This window comes from Lynx canadensis, chromosome C1 (genome assembly GCF_007474595.2).
Source record: "Lynx canadensis isolate LIC74 chromosome C1, mLynCan4.pri.v2, whole genome shotgun sequence".
In the NCBI taxonomy this organism is placed as follows: domain Eukaryota; kingdom Metazoa; phylum Chordata; class Mammalia; order Carnivora; family Felidae; genus Lynx; species Lynx canadensis.
Window position 1 is genome coordinate 17,098,397 of NC_044310.1, and position 25,214 is coordinate 17,123,610.

A 25,214-nucleotide genomic window follows, 5' to 3' on the forward strand; every position below is an offset into this window, starting at 1 on the left:
TGTCTCTCTGTCTCTCCCCGCCTCTCAAAAGTAAATAAACATTAGGGGCGCCTGGGTGGCTCAGTGGATTAAGCATCCAACTTCCATTCAGGTCACGATCTCACGGTTTGTGGGTTCAGGCCCCGCGTCGGGCTCTGTGCTGACAGCTGGGAGCCTGGAGCCTGCTTCGGATTCTGTGTCTCCCTCTCTCACTGCTCCTCCCCCACTCATGCTCTGTCTCTCAAAAATAAATAAACGTTAAAAAATTTTTAAAAAAACAAAAAACAAAAAAAGTAAATAAACATCAAAAATAAACATGGAAAACTCATTAAAAAATAAATATTTTAAAAATGGAATTAACTATGAAACAATTTTAGGCCACGACAAGGTAATTTTCTTCTATTAGTTTTCCTCCTCGGTTGTGTTTCACTAATGCCCTTTTATCTTGAAGTCTCCTACAGATACACAGGGCCCAGGCTACGCCACTAGAGACGGGTATCTAACCAATGCTTCAAAAAGTCCATTCCTCCCAGGGCATAGGAACTCCTTTTCAAACAATACTAACTTTTGAAACAGTAGGAAACCACTTAACAAATTATCATTTCAGTGCATTCATTGGTGTCCTAACGGCCTGGAAGCAAAGCCCTAACCTGGCCTTTTAGAGAACAGCTCACACAGAAGGAAATCTGCTTCCATTATAATAATGGCAAAATATTAACATATCAAATACCCTTAGAGGGGGGCTCCAGGTGAGCCAGCATTTTCCTTTAACGTTTCCTCCCAGAAATAAAAGTTGTTGAACATGTAGCAAGGAAAAAGAGAGCTTTAAACGATGTTTTAATAAAATCTCTTTTCTTTCCAAGTCTTGGGTATAGGTTTAATTGAAGTTTTTCTTTCATCTTTGTAGTTTTCCCCAATTTAAAGCACTTCGACTCCCTACCTCTGCCTAGACTGGCCCGCCATTTAAAGAAAGGTTTCATAAGAGAAAATTACTTGTAAGTAATTTGAAAATTGTGGCCACACCTTAGTAATACATAATCACTGCCTTAGGCAAACTGTGTCATGAATAGAGAGCCTTTGACTATTTCTAAGAGGGATCTGTTCTGGGATTCCAATACTAGTTCAGAAGAAATTGTTTTAGTGTTCTTAACAGATATCCAAAAATATCTCCTTAAAGCAACAAGGCCTCCTTTCATTTTTGCTTTTGGATGTGTTTGTGTTTCACCTTCTCCAAAGTTAACGAGACACTCATACCAAATACTTCCACGCTGCTTTGCCTCCAACCCAATCTTCACAGGAAACTCTCCAGATTTCTGCATCTTCCTAAAATAATGGCAATATCCAGAGGGCCCACCAGTGTGTGAAAATAATGTGCGCCCAAATTTCTACCAGAACATCTGTACAAATGCATCAATGTAAAGACAATTGTGTCCACTCTTAGTGAATCTGACAAGAAACCAGTTTATGAATCGGTGCTGGGTTACTAAAAAAATTCTCAGCTTTTTGATTTTTAAAAAGTATACTTTTAATTATAGAATATTGTTAGAATACAGATGTAGATAGACACTAGCATAACTGCGACCAATACCCTACGAAAAACTGCTCTACATACTTACTTGTTCACTCACTCTCCACAACCATAGAAAACAGGCACAAAGTGTTCAGGGTATGTGCAGAAGCGGCCAGAGACTTGGGAGCAGGAAACATGCAGAAAGCATTAGCAAAGAGAGTCTGATGCAGAAGTTCTACACAAAAGTTCAACACAGCAAATGGGCAGCAGTTGGCAGAAAGACAGGAGACAGCTGGTCTGGCCCTTGCCCTTTGAACTTCCCAGCTGGAGTGTACATGTATGGAGAGATGGCTGGGGCACCAAGAAGCCTCTTCTTGAGCCACTCACCTCTAAGAAGCCAAAAGCAGCAGCAGGAACAGGTTGGGATGGGGCAGGAGAGTAGGGAAGAAAGAGGGAGTGAAATACCCTTGGGTCATGAGGATGCTGTCTTCTGTGGCCACTCCACAGCTGATGCCCAGAGTGCCTCACAGAAACAACAGGAGAACTCTGGTATTTGTTAAAACCATTAGCAACACTGATACAGGAAAGGACATATTCGAGTTCAGTCATCAAGAACATGTGAGTCATTCAACAATTAAAATATGGATACCCACGATCGGCTAGATTTTGTACAGGACACAAAACATGCTCCCTGCCCGAGTTGAGTTTGTATTTAAACAGGAGTGGCAACATGAAGAAACCTCCTTGATGGAGTGGTGTTTCATTTTGTTCCTTTCAAGGTTGTGTCCCTGCAAAGGATGCAGTCCCACACAGTTGTGGCTCCTAATGACTCGACGTAGTATACTACCCGAGAGAGACCACTGGCTCCTTTGACACACCAAGTCCCAAAGAGCTATGGCGAAATATTTTTCAAATGTTACAGCATTCACAATAAAGCACAGTAGAAATAGCTTGGGGCACTCTCGAAAAAGATATATTCCTTAGTCCACTCCCCCTCACACTTCCACCCCCAAATGCCTGGATAAGCACCAATGCCTGGGGTATTTCTTAACTCCTATGTGGGCTGAGATTGGGAGAACTGACGCTAACAGGTTTAATTTGGGTCAACTTTCATCTTAACCACATGTATCTGTAGACTGACAGGATAGAAACACATTCCTATCTGGGTTTATTCATTCCTTGTGAGTAGGCCAAAGAGAAGAGTATTCAGTCTGAGAACAGGACACTCAACCTATCTGTCCAGTTATTATCTCCCACAATTGACTGATACACATAAACGAGTGCTTAGTTCTGTACAAAGACAGATCTTAAAGGAGCGTGCACACTAGAGCACGAGTGTTTAACATTTTTCCTTTATAAAAAAAAAAAAAAGAAAATGAAAGGACATTTCTCACACTGGAGTTGTCTGTAGTTCTGTCACATGATCAACATCACCCAGGAACATGCTAATTCTGTGTGAATTCAGTTTCCGCTACTGGAAAAATTACAGGAATACACGTTTTACTGTACATACACATGCCCTTATGCAAGCCAAGAGAAACACTGGGATGTGGCCCTTATCAAATCCTAGAGTTAGCAGTAGAATTGATCTCTCAAGGCAGAAGGGGAAGAACACAGAAAGGAATGGTGGTGGTCCTTGGGGAGGAACTCTGTGTTTCCTTCCCGGGAGTGGCCAATTCCACTTGCTCCTTACACTCCACCACCAGTATGGTCCTATCTTTCCTTGAAGATACCCTCCCTACATTGTTCCCTACAGTGATCCCCCAAAGAGAAGGAATACATTTTGATTAGTGGCAATAACAACAGTAACCAGCTCTTGCTAAAGTCACCACCATTGATGAGTCCTTGGTCCCCAAACCTGTGTCTCATGTTTCCTTTTAATCTGCATCTGTAGTTAGCTTTTGCAAAGATGCAAGCTTGAATAAAGGTAATTAGGAACAATGAGGGAAACAGTTATGATCATTGCCTTCATCGTGCAGAATCCTGCTCTCAGGAAGATGGAAAGATACAAATGCATACGCAACTCAAGGAAAACGCCTTTCAAAGGGGAAGATGTGCGTGCCCAACAATTATGGAGAGTGAACAGGTGTGGCAATTCAGGCAGTCTCTGGTTGTCTTTTTCCGAAGCAGCTGTGACCACCCTATTACAGTCCAACATTTCCCCTAGCATAGTTCTTTGGGCCACGGATGAGAGAGATAACTTTTAAAGATTTACTCCATTTCCAATCCTGAGGATTTACCAGCATGCATCCCCTGGTCTTCAGATTCCCAGTTACTTGTGGAGCTGATTCTGATGAAGTACTTCATTAATATTCAGTGAATAAAAAAAATCACTCCTTGGGAGAAGGGGGGAACGTTCCCAAAGTTGTGGGTCAGAATTTCAAATGGCTTATCTTCTTTGATGTTTCAAATGATGGCCGGCAAGGAACTTCACTACGGTAAAAGCAGCTCCGTCTTGAGAGAGCTCTTTGCTATCAAATAAAATTGTACCTTCAAGTGAATCATTTCTTATAATTACAGGACTTAGTCAGTATGTACCCTCTTATGTTTAATAAGTGCCGAGCTCCGGCTGAAACTCTTCTCGCACTCTGTACACTCGTAAGGCTTCTCTCCCGTATGAACTCTTTGATGGGTGATGAGGTTGGAGCTCTGAGTGAAACCTTTTCCACACTGTACACACTCATAGGGCTTCTCTCCGGTGTGGGTTCTCTGGTGTTTAATGAGATCTGACCTTTCTCCGAAGCTTCGCCAACACTCATTGCACTCGTAGGGCTTCTCTCCGGTGTGAATTTTCTGGTGTGTGATGAGATGAGAGCTCCGGCTGAAGCTTTTCCCACAAGCGTTACATTCGTACGGCTTTTCCCCTGTGTGCGTTCTCTGGTGTTGAACCAAGTGCGAGATGCGGCTGAAATTCTCCCCACATTCGTTACAGTGGTACGGCTTTTCTCCCGTGTGGGCTCTGCGATGGCGCACCAGGTCGGAGTTCTGACTGAAATTCTTCCCACACTCATCACACTTGTAGGGCCTCTCCCCCGTGTGCACCCGATAGTGTTTGATGAGATCAGATCTCTCACTGAAGCCTCGCCCACATTCATTACACTCGTAAGGCTTCTCACCTGTGTGGGTCCTCTGGTGCTGAGCTAGGTGAGAGCTCCGGCTGAAGCTTTTCCCACACTCCTCACACTCATAGGGCTTTTCCCCACTATGGGTCCTTTGGTGCTGGATGAGGTGAGACAGCCGGCAGAAACTTTTCCCACACTCGTTACATTTGTGGGGTTTTTCTCCAGTGTGGATTGTCTGGTGCTGAATGAGGTGAGAGCTTCTTCCAAAACTTTTCCCACACTCATTACAGTCATAAGGCCTTTCCCCGGTGTGTGTTCTTTGATGCTGAATAAGGTGTGAGCTCCGACTGAAGCCCTTTCCACATTCGTAGCACTTATAGGGTCTGTCTCCAGTGTGGGTTTTCTGATGTCGATTAAGGTCTGAGATCTGACTGAAGGCCTTTCCACAATGAGAACATATATGATACCGGATGCCCGTGTGGACTTCTTTGTGAACGAGCAGGTCAGTGACTTGTTGAAGAGGATAGCTTACCCACTCTTCTGCTGTTAAATCTCCCCACTGTCTTTCGGGTCTCTCCCTGCTTTCAAAGGCTTCTTCATTTTCAGGATTTTCCTCAGTGTTCCCCACAGGTCTTTCAGATGCAGTGCCAAATTCCACATCTTCACTAATCTCTTGCTTTGGATTCACTTCATTCTCACTCCTGATCTCAAAATCTGTAATAAAGGGTAAATAATAATAATAATAATAATAATAATCCCGGCAAATACACAAAATTTGTCTCCTGTGTACCAGGCATTGTGCTAAGTTCTTTCCCCAAATTACTTCAATCACCCTGAGAGTCAGGCATTATGATTTCTATCCTATGGATACTAAATTCTAGACCCCGAGAAGTGACTTGCAAAGAGTTCACAGAGTAGTAAGTGATGGGACTAAGATTCAAATCCAGGTTTGTCTGAAAACAGTTCATGCTCTGAACCATTACCGTTAATGGTTCTTTATGAAAATTGTATATGCTCCTGGTGTTTTCAAAGAGCCAGAACAGAAAACATAAAAGACTGTATATTAGAATGCCTAGAAGCCAAGGACCTAGATGTTTTACATGTGATCGCATTGTGTGTACGTTCTTAAACTTTCTAAGCCTTCATCATTATCATTATATGATATTTACTATGAATCTACTGGGTTAGGATGGAAAAAACATTTTTGTCTAGCTATATCAAGTCTTAGTTGACAGGAAAAGTGACTGCCAAATGTTACTTGCTTCCTTCCAGTGGCCTTTAAAAATTTTTTTTTAATTTTTATTTATTTTTGACAGAGAGAGAGAGAGACACACACAGAGCATGAGAGGGGGAGGGGCAGAGAGAGAGACACACAGAATCCGAAGCAGGCTCCAGGTTCTGAGCTGTCAGCACAGAGCCCAACGCGGGGCTCGAACTCACAGACTGCTAGATCATGACCTGAGCCAAAGTTTGACGCTCAACCGACTGAGCCACCCAGGCACCCCAAGCGGCCTTTAAATGTGAATAGAGGAGGGAAGGTTGGAGAATGCACAAATGATGCCTGGCTCAGAACATCCCTGACATTAACTAAACACAGCCTTCAAATGAAAATGAAAAAGAAAATATACAACCACTATCTATAAGCAACTTTCTACCAGACACTGTTTTTCCAAGTTGTGTTACTTAGCACACTCATCAACCTAGAGGTTACTATGTATGCTGGGAGAAAAGGGTCCATAGATAAACTACTTTAGTAAATGGTGCATTCAACATCTCTTCTTAGAAATGGGCACGCCATTTAACACATTAAAGGTTCTGAAGAGTCCTGAGGTTAAGAAGCCTTGTAAATTTTAATTATTTACTAATTTTTTTTTCAGACAGAGAGCAAAAGAGGGCACATGCATGAGTGGGCAAGGAGCAGAGAGAGAGGGAGACAGAGGATCTGAAGCAGACTCTGTGCTGTCAGCAGACAGCCTGATGTGGGGCTCAAACTAGCGAACCATGAGATCATGACCTGAGCCGAAGTTGGAGACTCAACCGACTGAGCCACCCAGATGCCCTGTAGATATTATTTACCAATAATACTGGTATTTACCAGTATCAAACTTATTTGAGAAAAGAACTTATTTTTCTGTGTGTGTGTGTGTGTGTGTGTGTGTGTGTGTGTGTCCTTCCATGCTTCCGTTCTTCTAACAAGTACTCCTTGGGCTGGCAGAGCCATACAGATTCACATTTCTTTAAGACTCTCACTGCTTGCTTTTGTTGGATTGGGGTGAACATTTGGATGAGAGACTGCACTACATCTAGGTAAATAAATTTTAGTTGCTTTTCTAAAGGAAAGATCCAAGAATCTTGGAACATCAGGGAGAGCCCAAGGTAAAAAGGAAACCCCTCCTATTTGCCTTTTGTCCTGGAAAAGGCTATAGAAATAAAGATTTCAAAATAAGAATTAGTCCTAATGAAGGGCAGATGACCTAGTGAACCATATATGATTGCTAAGTTCTATCAAGTCTTACTAGGAGGCAAAGTGAGTCAAAAGACTGTTCAGCTCAAGAATATACTCTTTATTCTAGTTACGCCCAGACCAAAGGATAGCTAAGAGAAGACAGGTTTACAAACCATCAAAACAATTACTTCTCTTCCTAATAGAATTTGCGATCTCGTTGAGTTCAGGATTTTTCTGGAACAACATTTGACACACTCAAAATTTACGATCAACTCTGAAACATCTCTAGACAGGTACCTGCTCCAGATAAATAAAGGAGCTCTGGCAAAGCTAAGGCTCTGAAGACAAAACAAACACAAAAATGTGGCTTTTGCCCTCCCATGAACCTGAGTCAGAACCCTCCTCATCTTCTAGTAAAACGACCATTTACATGGGCATTTATATCCTGGCAAGCACCATTATGTCAGACCTGTTTGGTCAGTGATCTGTACAAACAGGCTGGAGAATGGTAGATGACTCAGGGCACAAGAAATCTGAATGTTTCTAAAATGAGCAGAAACGGTCTTTCCTTTTAGACAATATGACCTTGATGTTCCCACACTCCAAGATCTGCCTGAGGACTCAACTCAAACCAATATCTGATTCAATGCTTTAAAAATCACACAACTTGGTTGTGTTGAAAGAGCTGAGCCATTTTTGAGTCTCAAAAACGTGGGAGCGAAGAAAGGCAGAGAATCCTTACTTACCTAGTGAGACAACGTTTCCGTAATTCTCCTGCATGACATCCCTGTAAAGGTCCCTCTGTGTAGGATCCAGAGGTCTCCATTCTTCCCGAGTGAGGTACATGGCCATATCTTCAAATGTCACAGGTGCCTGAAATCACACAATGCTTCCTCATTACTGGGTATCCAGAAGGTTAATACTAATTCCTCCTTTTGAAATTAGAGACATGGCTAGAACTGTTGCGAAGGCAAAAGGTATCAAGTCTGATCTGAAGAGTCCAAAGAAGAAATAAGCAGGCAAAAAAAAAGAGATGTGGGAGAGAAGGGATCCATTTACCAGCTGACTGCTCTGGTCCCATGGCCAGATAGTCCTGTCCACTCCAGAACTTTATCTTCTAGCGGTACTTTTCTCAGAACACACGTAGCACCTACATCCCTACATACCTTTTACTCGCTGTTCCTCTATTCCTGTAGTATGTCTCAGACTAGTGAAAATTTACAATTCTTTAAGGCCCTGTTCCAGTACAGACAGTTCTTCAGTGTCCCCTGGCCCCCTGCTCCGCTCCACTCCTCCCTTAGGCTCCTTAGAATTAATCACCCCAACTTCTTGGTTCCCACACCACAGCACTTTGTTTCTACGACAAATAAAGCTGTTATCACGTTGTATCACAGTTCAACGAATGCGTCTGTCTCCCTACAGATTGTGAGCAGGCGGGGAGGGACCGTTCCATCCATCTTTTGTCTTCCTAGGATTTAAAGGCATACAGCAGGTGTTCAATAAATGCTTGTTCGTGGCTATACTGGCCTGGTACTGAGGTTTCTCGAGGCAGAATACCGAAGCGAGCGAATTACTAATCCCAGGGAATTTCCAACAGGGATTTGCACAGCGAAGAAACGCCGGGACAAGGTGGGTAAGCAGAGGCAGGGTCCGAGAAGCCACCCCCGGCTTACCTGGGACCCAGCCATGAGCAGGGTGGCTGCCATCTCGGGCTCAAGGATTCGCCTCCCAGAAGAGAGAGCAGGAAAAGCAGCTAGCAGACAGCGCTAAAGGAGGCGAAAAGCAGGGCGTGAGGCACAGAAGATAGGCCCTGCCCACTCCCCAGGGCTGGAGTTCTGGCCGCCAGGCGGGTGGGGAGGGCCCGGGACCCGGGCCGGGTCACTCTCCTTCCTGACCCTCGAGTGCGACCCGCCCTCTGTGTCTCCGCCACCGGAGGGTGGAGGCACTGCCGGAATTTACTAAGACAGCCCCCTAGCTCGGGCCCTCCGGGGCCGGGGGTCAAGTCGATGCTGTCTCGGGGAGGAGGCTCTCAGCCCAGCCCACAGAACGCCTCCGCTCTCCCATCTCGAGGCTGGCCCTTTCCGGCAGCTATCTCAGCCAATCAGCGAGCGAAGGTTGCAAAACGCTTTGCCAATTAGATGCTGAACACTAGGCCCGCCTCTTGTAGCGTGGCTGAGCACCTCGATCACGCCTGCGCCTGCTCCCGTGGCCTGCCGGGAGTTGGAGTTCCATTCCCGCGTACAAAGGCCAGTCAGAGGCCAAAAACCAAGGAGGGAAAAGAACAAAAGGGTGAAGAAGGAAGGGCGTCCTCCTAGCCAGGGAGGAGTATCTTCCGCTTTCGTCTCTTGGAGACCACGGCCCGATTAAGCCAGAGGGATTGCCCTGCATCTCCTCACGACCTTATGCTTGTCTTGAGTCAGGCCTTAACTTCGACGTCAGGCCTAATATAGGCGCTGGCTTGTGTTGAGTTCTGCTGGGATTAGCCCTAATTTGACAGCCGGGGCCTGAGAGAAAAGCGGCAGCCGCCCACTCCCCAGGGGAGACTCGGCGGCCGCGGTGGAACTTTGAGCTCCGCCCACGCACTACGTCTCCCAGCAGTGCCTGCGGCACTCTCACCCGGCTACTCAGACTACAACTCCCAGGAGGCCCCGCGCCTCCAGTGCGCTGGCTAGGGGAGTCCGCGGCTCGGCCAGGCGGTGTCCCGGCCCTGTTGCTATTAACCCTGTACGGGCATCCAACCTTGTCCTTAAGAGAGCGCCGCTTGATGGGCGGGCTGAGCTGCGTCCAGCAGAGAAGAGAAAACCCGAGGGAAATCAAAAGCGAGGGTGGAGGATAGGGCGCATAAGAAGGAGCAAGTCAAGCCCCAGGGCTGAAAAAACCCGTCCTGATCATCCCTGGGAGCTTGTCTACTAAGAGGATTTCTGACGGTTTCCTGCACGGATGGGCTCTTGGGCCTCTGAGGGCCTGAGCTGGGCGGGCCCTCAGGATGCGAGTAGTCCCTGACCCGCTGAAGGTGGGAAACCGAGAAACCAAGCTGGGAAAGAACAGACTTACCGCCTGCCCCGCAGAAGATCCACTAGATCGCCGGCTCCAAGATCTGAGAGGCCTCAAACAGGTTCCAAATCCGCAGAGTTCTCTGAGACTTCGAGTGTTTGGAAGGATTCTAGAAATCACTGGCAGATCCCGGATATCTCAGACCCGCAGGTAGATCTCAAACCCGTTGACTTGCAGGCAAAGCCCAGAGATCGTAGGCGGATCCCAAAGACTCACAGACTCTCAAGCAGCTTAGGGAAACCACACACTCATAGGCAGATCCCCGAGACCACAGCAGCTAGCCAAGAAACACCAGCAGCGGCTAAGCTGCGTTCAACTGGAGTTCTTCCGAACGGAAGGACTTGCAGCCTTTCCTTTCCCCAGCCAGGATGAGAAAATTAGACAATGGAAGCCGAACATTGGGGAAAGCAGGCATTCTGCGTGGGGAAGAGCTCTGAGCTCGCTGTAGCCTTGGAGAGGGAAGTGATGGAAAAAGAATATAGCAGCTTATTAGGGACTCCCACCCTCTTCAAGTTATAAATATCCCCAGAACCTTGGCTACGTGCCCAGAAGCCTGTTGTCTCTAACTTTACAGGAGATTTCTCTGCCTGGGCTGGGAAAGGGGCTTTTCTTTTGTTTTGCAGATACATCCACCCACTGAGTGACTTGAATTCTACCCCCCCCCAACATGACTCCAGGCTATGCTTTTATTAGTGAGTGTCCTGTTCCCAGTGCCCAGTTATTTATGGTTAAATTACTCAAGTGTCTAAAAAGAACTAGGACCCTACCCAGCCATGAGGCAGACTCCCACTCCCACTGCTCTTCCCATCCCCAGCTGTGAGGTTAGGAATTCTTTAGATAGCTCAGAATTGTACCATCCTACCCCATCTGAAATTTATTTGGGTACCACAAAAAAAAGAAAGAAAGAAGAAAGAAGAATTGTAGAGGATTCCCAAGAGACAATATCCATAGAGCGAAGAGGGTGGGCATCGAGGTCAAACAGACCTGAGTTGGAATCCAGGCTGTCTATCCTCTAGATAGTCATTCAATCTCTCCAGGCCCATTTCCCTTTATGTAAAACAGGGCAATCATACCTAAGGCGGTGGTGGGCACTAAGTGAGATGGCGTAAAGCCCTCCACACAGAATGAACACTCAGATGGTAGCTGTTATTATTAATCCTGCCTTTGGTGGCAGGGGAGACTTCCAGAAAGGCCTTGTGGATATTTTCACCGGCTCAGAAAATCTGGGAAGTCAGAGTGCTGGTGACCTTCACCCACATAGTGTTTCTGTCGGAAATCCAGAGGGAATTGGAAGTTGGGCCAGTTTGGTGGGTTCAAGCAAACTGGTGTATTGAGCCTATTAGAGCAGAGGTGTTTGAGGTTGCCAGAACCCGGCCAGTGGAGGCCTCGCTCGTGTTCTGGGAAGCTCCTGGGACGACTTTGGCTGAGTAAACGCACATCTCTAACTGGGCCTAAGGTGAGTAGAGCGCCTGCGCCACTCAGCCCAGCAGGGCTCCCTTTTCAGCCCTTCTCTGACAGATTGCTTTGTAAACTTCCTTAGGCCTCTCTCCCCCTTGCTCCGGTGCTTTAAGTCCTTCTTTGTCCTCCCTCTGTTTCTTTTATTCCTCAGGCCTGCCTGGGGGCAGGACAACTTTCCTCTCCCAGCCCAGCTTGGCTGCTTGCCTCCTTCTGAGTGCTTTTCTCTCTCTTCACCTGGGACCCTCAAGAGGGTGGAGGAGAAGAGAGGCGAGAACAGAAGCTGCGTTTGGTGCCCTTGAGGAGGAAGGGTAGGAAAGATAGTGGGTGAGGGGTTTCCTGCTGCAGCCTTCAGCTGGACTCAGGTTGGGGTTACTGGAGAAGGAGCTGGCTTCCTGCCCCATTGTTCAGGACTTCATTGTTTCTCAGGAATACTTATTGTATGTGAATTTTCAATAATTAACTTGCAAAGCTGTACGTGTGCCAATCATTCAGCAAACAGTGAGCACCTACTGCGTACAGAGGTGGCAGCACAGCCTATCAGCACAGAAAGGGGCCAGAAGAACCTTCTGGCCAGGGTCTCCAAATCAGGCTTTTGACACAATCTCCAAACGGGGTTTCACATTATGGCAGATCCACTGACCGGTTTGATCAAAGACCCTCCGTCTGTGTCCCTAAACTTGTTTCTCATTAACAGACCGCTAGGCCTGTGGTGCATTATAAATTATTATATTTCAATAAATCCTATCATTATCTTGTGAGAAGCACAATTATGTTGTATTTTTTTTTGGATTCTTAGAAGCATTAATTTATTAAACATGGAAAAACTTGCCTCAGTGTTTGCGAATTTGTTTTGCCATCTCCTCATTTTCAAAAATACCAGGCACATCAAAAAATCAAAGTGCCCCGGGCTCCTCTTGACCCGCCCCCCACCCCCACCAGGAGCAGAGAGGAAGCCTCATCACAGCACAAGGAGCTGGGGACACGGGGACACGTGCAGTGACTAGGAGTCCCTGCAGTCCAACTGCTGTAGTACATGATGAGCAAGTCTGTGCCGAGGAGGGGGCGGACTGAGAGCAGAGGGCAGGGGAGGAGGCTTCGGAGAGGAGGTGACATCTGAGCTGGCTTGCGAAGACTGTAGGAGTCTCGGAGGTGGAGAAGAGAGGGGAGGGAAAGCATTCCAGTCTTGCAGAACAGCATGTGCGAAGTCACGGAGGCGTGAAAGGACAAAGCTTGTTCCAGGATAGCCAGGACTGTGCATGGCTAGAAGGAACGGTGTGGAGGTGGAGTGGCAGGAGGAGGAAGCCGAGCAGGGACAGTCTCTTGTGTCCCCTTGCCTGCCTGTCTCTGCCTTTGGCTGTGGATCAGCAGAGCCGGTGATGAGGTACAGATGGGGGGGGGGGTGCGGCCTGGGGGCTGGCCTGGGGTGAGAAGAGCAGATTGACTCTGCAGAAGGAGCGGGCAGTGGAAAGGATAGGGAAGTTCTTTAGGAACCCATGCATTTCAGCTAGTTTTCTCCCGAGAGGATCAACATTTTCCAAAAATGTAAACAATTGCATTAAAAAATGTACAAGCTTACTTAGCATTATTCAGCCTACTTAAAGGCATCGCGAGGCCCACAGTCACTGAACATGTCTCTATTCAGTACCAGACACTGCGGGGAGATAGGACACCGCCCTCACGGTGACTGAAGGGCTGTCGTAAGGATTACATTTGAGAATGGCTCCAAAACATGGGCACAGAGAGGGACTGGCCACACGGCGGCCATGACTGTTATGAGGGAAGTAAAACACATCACAGATACTCTGTGAGATAAAGCCGTATTTCAAAGCAGCTTAGCGCGTGAACAAGGACCCGGGTTCAAGTCCAGATTCTGTCTCCTAGAAGCAAATTGCTCTCTGGACTTTGGTATCCTCAGTTTTGTAAAAAGAGTGTAGTAATAACAATTCAGAGAGACAGAAAGTAGAACAGTGCTTGCCAGGGCCTCAAGGAGGAGGGAATGGGGAACCGTTCAACAGGTATAGAGGTTCAGCTTTGCAAGATGAAAAACGGTCTGGAGATTGGCTGCACAACGATGTGGATGTACTTAACACTACTGAACTGTACGTACTTAAAAATGGTTCAGACGGGGGCTCACTTTGGCAGCACATATACGAAAATTGGAACAATACAGAGATTAGCATGGCCCTGTGCAAGGATGACACACAACTCCGTGAAGCAGTCCATTAGAAAAAAAAGAAAAACAACCCACCTCACACTTGTCAGAATGGCTAAAATCGGCAACACAGGAAACAACAGATGTTGGCAAGGATGTGGAGAAAGGGGAAGCCTTTTACACTGTGGGTGGGAAGGCACACTGGTGCAGCCATTCTGGAAAACAGTATGGAGGCTCCGCAAAGCGTTAAAAATGGAACGACCCTACCACCAGCGACCAGTGACTGCATTGCTAGGTAGTTACCCAAAGGATACAAAAATACTGATTCGAAGGGGCACATGCACCCCAATATTTACAGCAGCATTATCCACAATAGCCAAATTATGGAAAGAGCCCAAATGTCCATCGACTGAAGAATGGACAAAGAAGATGTGGTATATATATATGGAATATTACTCAGCCGTCAAAAAGAATGAAATCTTGCCACTTGCAATGACGTGGATAGAACTATAGTGTATTATGCTAAGCGAAATAAGTCAGGGAAAGACAAACACCATATGATTTCACCCATATGTGGAATTTAAGAAACAAAATAGATGACCGTAGAGGAAAGGGGGAAAAAAGAGAGAGGGAAACAAACCACAAGAGACTCTTAACTATAGAGAACAGGGGCGCCTGGGTGGCGCAGTCGGTTAAGCGTCCGACTTCAGCCAGGTCACGATCTCGAGGTCCGTGAGTTCGAGCCCCGCATCGGGCTCTGGGCTGATGGCTCAGAGCCTGGAGCCTGTTTCCGATTCTGTGTCTCCCTCTCTCTCTGCCCCTCCCCCGTTCATGCTCTGTCTCTCTCTGTCCCAAAAATAAATAAACGTTGAAAAAAAAATTAAAAAAAAAAACTATAGAGAACAAACAGAGGGTTGACGAAGGGAGGTGGGCGAGGGATGGGCTAAATGGGTGATGGGCGTTAACTTGTGATGAGCACTGGGTGTTATGTGTAAGTGATAAATCACTAAATTCGACACCTGAAACCAGTTTCACCATGTATGTTAACTAGAATTTAAGTAAAAACTTGAAAAAATGCAAAAAAAAATCCCCCCAAAAGGTTAAAATTGTAAATTTGATGTTATATATATGTGATCCCAATTTTAAAAAAGAGAGTATAACAACAGTAAGCAGTTCATGGGTCCCAGGGTGAGTTGAGACAATGTAAATTACTCCCCTATTACACTAGCTAATGTTTCCTAACCAAGTACTTTGTGTCAGGTATGATCGTAATGAGTCCTCAAAACCCTCTGAACCAGGTGCCGTGATCATCACCATTTTACAGATGAAAAATGGAGGCATACATAATGTGTCCAAGATACCCAGCTAGCAAATGCTCAATAATTATTAGATATTATTGATACTGTGATACAAAGAAACCATCACCATCATCTTCATGGTAGAATGCAGTGTAGTTATGACAGTCTCACAGCATTGTGCGAGTTCTGAGGAATATCCCTTGTGGCCAGGGGTTAGAGAAGACTTCACAGAAGATGTGCATCTGGGGAGGGGTGAAGTGGGTGAATAGGATTAAGAGGTACAAACTTCCAGTTATAAAATGTCACAGTGATGAAAAGTACAGCGTCGGGATTATAGTCAATAACATAATGCTGTATGGTGACAGACGGTGAGTATACACTTCACTGTGATGAGCACTGAGTAATGTATGGAATTGTCAAATCACTATGCTACACACCTGAAACTAACATAACGCTGCGTGTCAACTGTACTTAAAAAAAAAAAAAAAAGATGGGGGCACCTGGTGGCTCAGTCGGTCAAGCATCCGGCTCTCAATCTCAGCTCAGGTCTTGATCTCAGGGTTGTGAGTTCAAGCCTCGTGTCAGGCTCCACACCCAGTGTGGAGAGACGGGTGCCTTGGGTGGCTCAGTCGGCTAAGTGTCCGACTCAGTTTCAACTCAGGTCATGATCTCACAGCTTCATGGGTTCGAGCCCCTCATCGGGGTCTGCTCTGGCAGCGTGGATGGAGCCTGCTTGGGATTCTCTCTCTCGGTCCCTCTGCCCCTCCCCCACTTACGCTGTCTCTGTCTCTGTCAAAATACATAAACTTAAAAAAAAAAAACACGTTGGGGCGCCTGGGTGGCGCAGTCGGTTAAGCGTCCGACTTCAGCCAGGTCACGATCTCGCGGACCGTGAGTTCGAGCCCCGCGTCAGGCTCTGGGCTGATGGCTCGGAGCCTGGAGCCTGTTTCCGATTCTGTGTCTCCCTCTCTCTCTGCCCCTCCCCCGTTCATGCTTTGTCTCTCTCTGTCCCAAAAATAAATAAAAACGTTGAAAAAAAAAAAACACGCATCTCAAGTGAGCCGCTGAAGAATGGTAAGATTAGGGTGAAGGTGGGGGGTGGGGAGCAGTAATCAGAACAGGCATAGTTTGGAAGGTCCATCAGGTTTTCAAGGGCAAATACGTCCCTTAGGCTGGAGCAAAGGGGCAGCGGAGGTGGAAGATAAGCCACCCAAGACAGGAGAGGAGCTCTGAAAGTGAAACCAAGGAGTTTGAGTTTGACGGCTGGTGGAAATCCAGTGGAGGTGACTGGGGAAACAATGCTCAGAGCCGTGCGAGGCACATGCAGGTAAGGGAAGGATGCTTTGAGTCGGGAGATCAGTAAAAGGTCTTTGCATCGGTGCAAGAAAGAGAAAACCTGAAAGACAGTGTTGCAAGCGATAGCAATGGAGACAAGGGTTGGACAAGGGAGGGACTATAGGATCCGTAACTGACAAGTAATGAGAGCAAGGGGAAAGCGTCAGAGATGCTTCTAGGTAGTGAACCAGCTGACAAATACACAAGACAGAAGAAGGTGTTTAAGAACGTGAATATGTGAGTTCAGTTTCAGATTAATTGTATTGAGAGGGCCTGTGTATTGAGAGGAGAAATCTAGATAAATACTAAGTGACATCAAGTTTTAAGCTCCAGGAATCCAGGGCTAAAGACGGAGATTTGGTAGTCTGGATATAGTCTACGAAAGACTTCTCACCGGATATAGTCTTTGAGGATCCTGTAACCTTCTGAAAATATCTTCTAACTTGGTCATAAGATCTTGAAAGTACTTTGTTTTCAAGGTCTCTGGGCCATAACATCGCTGGTGAGACGCTCTCTCCCCCATCCCAAGCGTGTCGCCTCAGTGTTCCACCTTACCTGACCTGGTCTTCTTCCTCCTGTAAGGTAGCAATCTCCACCCCCCCCCCCCGACACATACCACCAGGAAGACTTCCTGGTAGCAGAAGTTCATGCTAACTCCCTTGCCGCTCGCCCCCTCTTTGTCTCTGACATGAAGGAGGAGATGGGGTTAAATCACGAGTCCCAGCCAACAGTCTTCGAGAAGACAGCATGACAAGGAGGAACACAGCACGGCCAGTGTGGCTGGAGCACAAAGTGTGGGGGCAGGGCAGAGGCCAGCCCCGCAGGGCCTTGTGGACCCTGCCAAATGCAGTGGGGGAAAATGGAAGGCCTGGAACGGGGGTGGGGGAGTGGGGGGACTCTAACATGACCAGAGTTGCGATTCTGAAAAGCCCATTCTGGTCAGCGCAGTGGAGAGCCTGAATTGGAGCGGGTCCAGAGCAGACACAGGAAGACCAGTTGGGAGGATATTGATGTCTGCTGATGAACACAGTCTGAGGCCTGTTCATGCTTTTCTGGGTCCTTTTGTGAATGTAGATGTGTACTGTATAGATGTGCAGACTGGAGCTGACTTGTTTTTTTGCTGTTTAATCTGATTCATCTCCTTTGTAAACAGTAAGGTCATTGAGGGTGGAGATTCGGTTTTTTGTATTTTTTCCTGTGCTGTAACTCCCTGGGACACTGGGAGCACAATGGATACGGGCACCATGACTACTGAACCCCCCCCCCCTCAGTGCCACTTTAAACAGCCCAAAGTAACATTTATTGACCTGAATGTATTGATAATTGTTGCTTCTGGTTTCTAGGCATTTGGATGGAGGATTAGATCATGCAAAGAAAAATGTGGATATCTAAACCTTTACTACTCAAAGTGTGTTCTATAGACCAGCAGCAACAACATCACCCGGGACGTTGTTAGAAATGAACAATCTGGGGGCGCCGGGGGTGGGGGGCTCAGTCGGTTGAGCATCCGACTTCGGCTCAGGCCATGATCTTGTGGTTCGTGACTTCGTGCCCCGCGTCGGGCTCTGTGCTGACGGCTCGGAGCCTGGAGCCCTTTTCGGTTTCTGCGTCTCCCTCTCTCTCTGCCCCTCCCCCGCTCACGCTCTGTCTCTCTCTCTCTCTCTCCCTCAACAGTAAACGTTTTTAAAAATTTTTAACTAAAAAAAAAAAAAATAAATAAATAATCTCACCCTCCCCCCAGACCGACTGAATCAGAATCTGCATTTTTAACATGATTCCCAGGGGGTTCCCATCCACACGGAACTTTCAGAAGCACCTGGCTCCGGAGGCAACACCGGCCCATACTTCCATGGGTAACATGCCTCCCTCAGGTACAGCTCTTATCACATCCTGTCGGGCATGGAAGACTGCTTATGGTTTCTTTCCCTGCCAGGCCTGGAATTCCTGGTAGGTAGGGACTGAGCACTGTGTAGGACTCTGGGGCTTTCATAGCATTGAGCACAGTGACAGGAAGCAGAAGACCAGGGTTTCGGTCCTGGTTCTGCCACTTACAAGCTCTGTCTTTTATCTTCCGTGGGAAGACTTTCAGTCCCTCCAAAGGACCTACCCCAAATCTGACTTGCAAAGCTGAAGGTGGTGGCAGATTTCCACGCACGGTTTATTTACAGGGCTCATCTATACAAGGAGGCGCTTGATGGATGGAAGGAGGAAGGCAATGACCAATCCCCGGATGATGCCAGGGCATATAAGGAGCTTGGACTGAAGTTACTCCCAACAGCTGCTGTAACAGTGAACCCAGGCGGATGGAAACCAGTGGCCTCTGCACAATGATCCTGTGAAGTAGGCACTCATGCCACTCCTACTTTTACAGGTAAGAAAGAGGCCCAGAGAGGCTAAGTGACCTTCCCAAGCTCTCATGAATTCACAGACCCCTGTACTTTGGCTATTTAAGGAAACACAGGGTCTAGGAGGCTCAGCCTGGGGCTGTCAGAAGGCCAGAGATAGCCAGAGACTGAGGCCCTGGGTGCGCTCACCAGACCTGCTCACAAGGTTCTTCCAGAAGGTTCCAGCTTTGCCTAAAGTTCCTATCAGCATAAAATTCAAGCCAATATCATTGCAGGAGGAGCACTCCAAGGTGCCTTGTGCCCTGTAAGCTGTGAAGAGTGCATTGCCAGGGCCCGGAAAGGCTCCAAGCCTCCGGATCTCCCAGGGACCGCAGAACTCAAAGGCATTGCTGTACCTTTCGCTCAGAAAGCCTGAGCTCAAGATGATCTGCTCCCTGCCTTAGAGGGACTGGGTCTGGAGTCCTTAAAGGTGCCCAAAGCGAGCATAAACAGGGCATCGCAGAGAGTCTGGGAAGAGATGAGAAGTAAAAATCTTTCTACACGGCACGGGAGTCCCATCTGCCTATGCCAAACTGTGTGCGTGCTGTTCCGCACGTGTGACTCTGAGGGGTTGGGGGGGTGGTAAGATTTGTGTCCGGCTGGTATTTTTCAATTTGGAAAAAGCTGAGAGGTTGGGATGTGAGGGAGGCGCCTCAAAGCAAAGGACTGCCAGCCCACATTCTAAGACAGGACACCTCGGGCATGAAGCCTCTAAGCTCCTGCAAGAGGTTTGTCAACACAGACTCTTAGCGTCGCACCCCAATTATGCTACCCCATTAGCATATATTAATAACTGATTATTAACATGCAAAAGGCTTCTCCCTCTGATCCCTAAGACCCCATTCAGAGTTCGGCATTTTTCTTCATCTTAATTTTTATTTTTTTTCTCCAGCTAGATTGGCTTAGTGCTTTCTCTTTGTTCTTCCTCACCTTGTTCACTGAAATCCTGGCTGGCGGTTCCATCAGCAGAACTACAAAATCAAAAAGGCAGTAACATTTTAGAGCTTTCCCTGTGTCACCCAAGGAGGCCAGGGGGCAGACGGAGGGGACATGAAAAAGAAGGTAGTATCTGGAGCCACACAGACCAGAATCCAAATCCCGGCTCTGCCATTATTAGCTGTGTGGCCTTGAACAAATCACTCATCTGTAAAATGGGATCAGAGCGCTGGCCAATGCAAGAAGATAGCAGGTAATAAATGAGTGGAAATCTGATGCCAGGTATGTGGTGGGCTTTTAATTCATGGTCAAAAACATCGCTGTGATTACTATTAAGCCTCCCACATGGCAATGGACACTACCTGAAAATCAGAAGTCATGTAGCTACTACCTCTAGTGAGCCCTGCCTCTCCAACTAAGAGATGAGGGCGGGGAGCTGGATTCACGGCATGCAGAATGTCCTTTTCCCAACTGTAAAAATTACAAGAGCTACCATTTGTTGAGCACTTCCTCTGGGATAGGCAATATTACATCCTCACCATCACTGTATGAGGTAGACACTATACTATCACTCCCATTTTTGTAGGTAAGGGAGCAATTCAGACAGGTTAAGTGACTTACTCAAACTCCCATAATACCAGTAGGTAACAAACGGACCATAATAAGAGTGGTGGTTTCTATGTGTCAGCACATATGTGCTCAGGGCTTTTTTTTTTTTTTTTTTTTTTTTTTTGGTATAGTTGTACAGGTTGTTCACTGCACAAGAGAGCCTGGCCACAGGGCAAATTGGGGCTGAAACTTAGCTCCTGCCCCGTCTGCCTAGTTCTGTATCCTGGTGCAAGGCTGGGTTCACTTGGAGGCAGGGAGACCCTTTTCCGATTTGACAAAGATACCATATGTGCTATCAGAAGCCCTGTTAATGTTGTATTTGTATTACCTTCTCTAATCCTCAAAACAGCTCTGTGGACTAGATATTAATACCCGCATTTTATAAATGACGAAATTCAGGCCTGGCAAATTCAGGTCACTTAGCAAAGTCGCTTTGTAAGTGATAAACCTAGAATCCGAAACTGATATCAAAGCCCATGCTCTAAACCCCAAGGCCACTACACTGGCCCCATCCCTAAGTGTTCAATAAGTGAATAAAGGAAAAATACATAATCATCTGACTTTCACCTTAAAAAATAATAGCGGTTCTAATGAGGCCCCAGGGCTATCAAGGCCTTTAGTAAGGTTGCAGAAAACTCAATCGATCAGGAATTTGGAGTACTGTCTTTCAGTGCTCCAAACTGTGCCGGCTTTATGCTCGCTAAGTATTTTTCAGTGGCTCAATTTCCTCGCCTGAGAGCGAGAGGAATATTTCTCATAGTTGTTTGCAAAGCGTGTATGCATGCGTGATGATCTTCGCATCAACCATGGGAGAAACGCATCACCATCACCCTTTTGCTCAGGGAGGTGCATGGCATGCTCAGGGCCACACAGTGGGTAGGGCAGAGGGGGACCTAAAACCAGGGCTCCCAACTCCCAGTCAGTCTTGGGCTCCTTGCCAAGTACCTGAGAACTTTCGGGGCACCTGCAGCCTGCCTGGTGGCCCAGGCTGCACACAGTGCACGTGCAAGTCAGACAGTACTGGAAACTGACATGAATCACATGACCACACGGAGTCTTTTCAGAAGACGTGGCAGGAAGGAGCACTCTGGTAGGAGTCTTTGCTTGGTTCCCATGCCCTAAAACAAAACCTCTGCCTTTGCAGGGGCTGGAGAAGCCCAGATTACAGTCTTGGGTAATTTAGGGCTTTTCCAGAGCTGCCTTATGAAGGGAAGATGACCTGGGAGCACTTGGTGGCAATGCCCCCTGACAGGGCTCAGCCTTGCGCTCACCCCTGGCTGTGCCGGGCAGGGTTCAAAGGAAATTGCATCTGCGAAAGAACTCTGCAAAGAGGTGTGGCCCAAATGCAGAGTGCTATTGTTTTTCCTCCCCTCTGTGGATCTCAGGAGGCTGATTGCATCTGTGCTCAAATGACAGACTTGCCCATCCTGTGATAAAATGTGGGCGGCTGCTCCCACCCCAGCCGGGTGGCTTCCCCAACAAAAACATGCACATGCACTCTCTCCCCGCCTCCCCAGCAAGCACCCGCCACTATCTCCAGCTCTGCAGGCTGGGAAGCCCCCCTCCTTGGCTGTGGGTATACTACTCCTTATGTGGGGCAGCAGCTGTGGATGACAGGGGAGGGAGAAAGTTACAGACATACAGACCTTCCAGCGATTGCCACATTCATTGCATAAGACAAAGGTAGTCATGGGCTCATCAGCACTGCGTGTCTGCACCTGAGAGAGAACAGAGCCGCTCAGGAATTCACTCCTGTGCTCTAGGACCTGCCGTAGCTCCCACTGTCTATAGCAGAAGGTCCAAATCCCAGAGCTTGGCACTGTGATTCCCGCCCCACTTTGGCAATTCCCTCATCACTGAGAGCAGCATATCCTTGTCTCTCCTCTCTCAGGTCCATCAGTTCACCTCTAGTGCCTCTCTGGCTCACCCAGCCCTCTGCACTTTCACTTTTGGCCTCGATCCTTCTGAACTGACCTCTCTTCTCTTGCCTCAAGGCTCAGCTCCTACAGGAATGATTCCCTGACTCACCTCTGGACACACCCTCGTGGCTGTGCTCCACTGATCAGAACTTGAGTGAGCTGGGAGCACCCTTAAAGACCATCGAGTTCGGTCCTCATTTTAGAGTTGCAAGAATTGAGGCCCAGAGAGGAACAGGAATTTGAAGATCATTGGATCACGGGGACTAGTTAATACCATGTTTTCTGGTTTCTCATCCCCTTACCCAAACCATGCAGATGCAGGCACCGGGCTTCTCGGCAAATCTGTTGAATTTCCAGATTTAACAATTGCTGTTCTGATTTTCTACAGCTGACCCTGGATGACCACGACGTGTCCCTCTGCCAACACTCGCCTGTGAATGTGATGTGAGCTGGGAGTCTGTGCGGTGGGAGGTGGTTGCCCGGCTCACGAGGGAGCCCAGCAGCGGGCCAGGAGGACCCCGCTTAGCCCAGCCTCGTTACCAGAGAGCGGTAACACCTGAAGGAGGGTAACACTGGGGTTTCTCTGTGCAGGGAGAGCTCTGCTGATGGGCCGTTTACTTCTTTCTGGTAGGGAGGTAATCACTCCACAGGAAGCACATCACTCCGCGTGGAAATGTGCTTGGAAGGAAGCAGGAGGCTTACAAAAACACCTCTGAATTCCTGAACGGGAATTCTTTGAGAGACTTCTCCCGAATGGCAAGGCCGGCTGTATTTCTGCTGCAGCCAAAGATTCCCGCGGGCAAGGCGTTCTTGCTAAATCTTGGCATGTCCAGCAGACGGAGGGATGAGTGGAGTTCTAACGTGACTAGGTACAAGTTAGAATCCAGGAATATTGGTGTCCCAAGAACAGAACACGTACAACCCAGAAACGGAAGGCAGTTTTCGGGCATTAAGTCTTTCAGAGAAGGGGGTTCCCCAGCCTTCTAAATTCCCTGGGCCAGGATAGGGGTCTTCACCCTTAGGGCTTGGGGCCGAATCCCTTAAGCTTTACTGGCCAAGTTGGCCGTACCGAAGGCAGAAAAGTCTGGATCTGGGTTTAACACCATGTCTGCCACTTAGGACCACGTTGGCCATCTTGGACAGAGCTGCGGAGCTTGACCCCTGTCGGGCCTCCGTTCCCCATGTATAAAGAGGGAGCTAAGTTTTCAATTGCTCAGTTTCTTTCCAACCATCCCATCTGTGCCTCGACACAAGTCTACGCCTGGTGAGTCTGCTTCCTCCTCTTCTGGCTTCGGGGCAGGCCAGAGCCTCATAAACACGAATCTCGGTGAGTCTACGTGCAGCAGAGCATTTTCTAGAAGCCACGGCGCATCATGTTGATGTACTGAGAGGTGCCCTTCTCTCTGCAGCCTGGCGTGTTAGCCCTTTCTCCCCCGGGCTCTCCCCGAGGCTCCCTCTGGCTCCCCCCCCAGCCCCCCCTCCCTGTGCCCCCGCAGCCTCCTCTCCCGCACCTGGTTGTAGGTACAGTTCTTCTTCTTGCACTTGCTGCACTGGAAGAGGTCAGTGGTGGTGCCGCCAGTCTTGGCCATCTGGTGCTCACGGATAGCCTCCTGGGTCATGGCATTCCTCAATTCCCTCAGCTCATCACTGGCCATTTCCTGGAAAGAAATGAGTCTGCCCTTCAGGGATAAAGAGTCCCAGGAGCCCTGCCCCCCATCCAGTTTCTAGGGAGCCTGAACAGAGGAGAGGGGAACATGCTGGCTTGAGGACAAGGAGCTGGAGGGAGGCCTGGAGTCCCGGCCTTGGCCCAGCTGAGGAAAGGCCATTCCCAAAGAGCCCCCATTCTGCTTCGGGTGGACGGGCAAACCTGAGCGGGCTCTGAGCGGGCCACGAGCGGTAGGGCGCGTGCCGGAGAGCAGAAGGCAGATAGCTTCCAGCCCGGGGTCAACATCTTGTATACATTTCCTCAGATCTGATGCTTACCCTGCCGGCCAGGACCTCGGGTACCTGCCTAAACCTTCCTGCTTGAACTGGCTGGACCGTGACCACCTGATCTGTCATGTTCCCCTTATCCTTCCAGTTTGGACTTGACCCAGGGCCCTTGATCCAAACTGTGATCACTGCCTAGTCCGTTCTGCCTGCTGGGGACCTTGACCTCAACTATCCACGACTTGCTGCTGCTACCCTGACCCAAGTGGGACCTGAAGCTCCTGGGTGCACGAGCTTAACTGCTCACCTGCATCACAGAACATCTTTGTCTTTAAGCTCCCATAGAACAGAGTCTCCTGTCTCCCATCAGCTTACTGCAGACACTCAGTGTTTGCATTATCCTGCCTTGATCCACCTGCCTGGCCATTCTGAGTCCTCCATTCAAAGTGGAGAGAGCTCTAGGTAAGTTTGGTTTGGGGGGAGGGAGAGCAGCCGGAGCTAACGTTAAAATGAGGCCTTGGTACTGGCTAAACATTGTCATTGTTGCTGTCTATCCTGACTCCTTAAACCACGGAAAACAGAGCCGGCACAAAGGTCAAGTGATTTTGGTGTGCCGACCACTGCGTTATCACCACTTGGGCCTCCTGATGAAATGCACATTCCTATGAATCCAAAATTCTAAGGGCGGGCCTGGGAATTTTACTAGTGCCCTCAAGTTATTCCGGTGGGTGCAGATGTTTAAGTCCTACCGTATTAAGTTCAAGGACCAGGTCCTAACCATTGGCAGGGGTATACAGGAAAACAAGTCAACCCGGGGCGATACAAGCAAAAAGCAGCTGACTTTAATTCGGAGGGACATCCAGAGCTCAATGCATGCATTCGTTCAAAATGTATTGGATGTCAATTTATTGAATGCCTTTAGCTGCATTTTGTGTGCTCATGAACGGGCCTTAGCCAGAGGGGTGACCAATTTCCATAGTGTAAATACTCCTACCATGGCCGATTTGCAGCTGCTAATGCGATGTGACTGAGCGCAGAGCTGGGAATAGCTACGCATAATCACCTCTCTTGAGCTGATAAACGCTGGCCCCAGCAGACCATTGCCCCTGAGCCCTAAGGATTCAGATACCAAGGTCTGGTTCC

At 48.0% G+C, this 25,214-nt stretch overlaps 2 protein-coding genes and 1 non-coding gene across 5 annotated transcripts in view; 1 reads left to right on the forward strand and 2 right to left on the reverse strand.

The window, feature by feature from the left end:
- Window positions 1-2,177: 2,177 nt before the first annotated feature.
- On the reverse strand, window positions 2,178-10,164 carry ZNF436 (zinc finger protein 436). Of its 3 annotated transcripts, XM_030324634.2 has the most exons (4): window positions 10,052-10,164; window positions 8,671-8,763; window positions 7,744-7,870; window positions 2,178-5,265 (listed from the first exon to the last, which is right to left on the reverse strand). In XM_030324634.2, exons 2-4 carry the CDS (start codon window positions 8,701-8,703, stop codon window positions 4,013-4,015), a joined length of 1,413 nt encoding a protein of 470 aa, XP_030180494.1. In that variant the 5' UTR covers window positions 8,704-8,763; window positions 10,052-10,164; the 3' UTR covers window positions 2,178-4,012. The 3 variants fall into 3 exon arrangements, with proteins under 3 accessions (XP_030180494.1, XP_030180496.1, XP_032450107.1); XM_030324636.2 differs by lacking the exon at window positions 8,671-8,763; XM_032594216.1 differs by lacking the exon at window positions 10,052-10,164 and having other exon boundaries at window positions 8,671-9,083.
- Window positions 10,165-13,635: 3,471 nt separating this feature from the next.
- On the forward strand, window positions 13,636-13,738 carry LOC115522581. The gene has a single exon (XR_003971479.1). It is a non-coding gene; the product is annotated as a U6 spliceosomal RNA (small nuclear RNA).
- A 5,818-nt stretch (window positions 13,739-19,556) lies between these two features.
- The window catches only part of TCEA3 (transcription elongation factor A3), a 37,875-nt gene continuing 32,217 nt past the window's right edge, over window positions 19,557-25,214 (reverse strand). The window contains exons 9-11 of the mRNA XM_030324637.1: window positions 23,654-23,800; window positions 21,870-21,941; window positions 19,557-19,649 (exon numbers count right to left, since the gene is read on the reverse strand). Of these exons, the coding sequence (XP_030180497.1) occupies window positions 19,641-19,649; window positions 21,870-21,941; window positions 23,654-23,800 (228 nt within the window). The 3' untranslated portion in view covers window positions 19,557-19,640. The remainder of the gene's footprint in view (window positions 19,650-21,869; window positions 21,942-23,653; window positions 23,801-25,214) is intronic.

Excerpts from the sequence above, each read along its gene's own strand:
- ZNF436 (XM_030324634.2), bottom strand. The coding sequence starts at position 8,703 with ATGGCAGCCACCCTGCTCATGGCTGGGTCCCAG. Across the intron at positions 7,871-8,670 it reads TGCTCATGGCTGGGTCCCAG|GCACCTGTGACATTTGAAGA; the intron begins GTAAGCCGGGGG and ends GTGTGATTTCAG. Across the intron at positions 5,266-7,743 it reads CGGAAACGTTGTCTCACTAG|ATTTTGAGATCAGGAGTGAG; the intron begins GTAAGTAAGGAT and ends CCTTTATTACAG.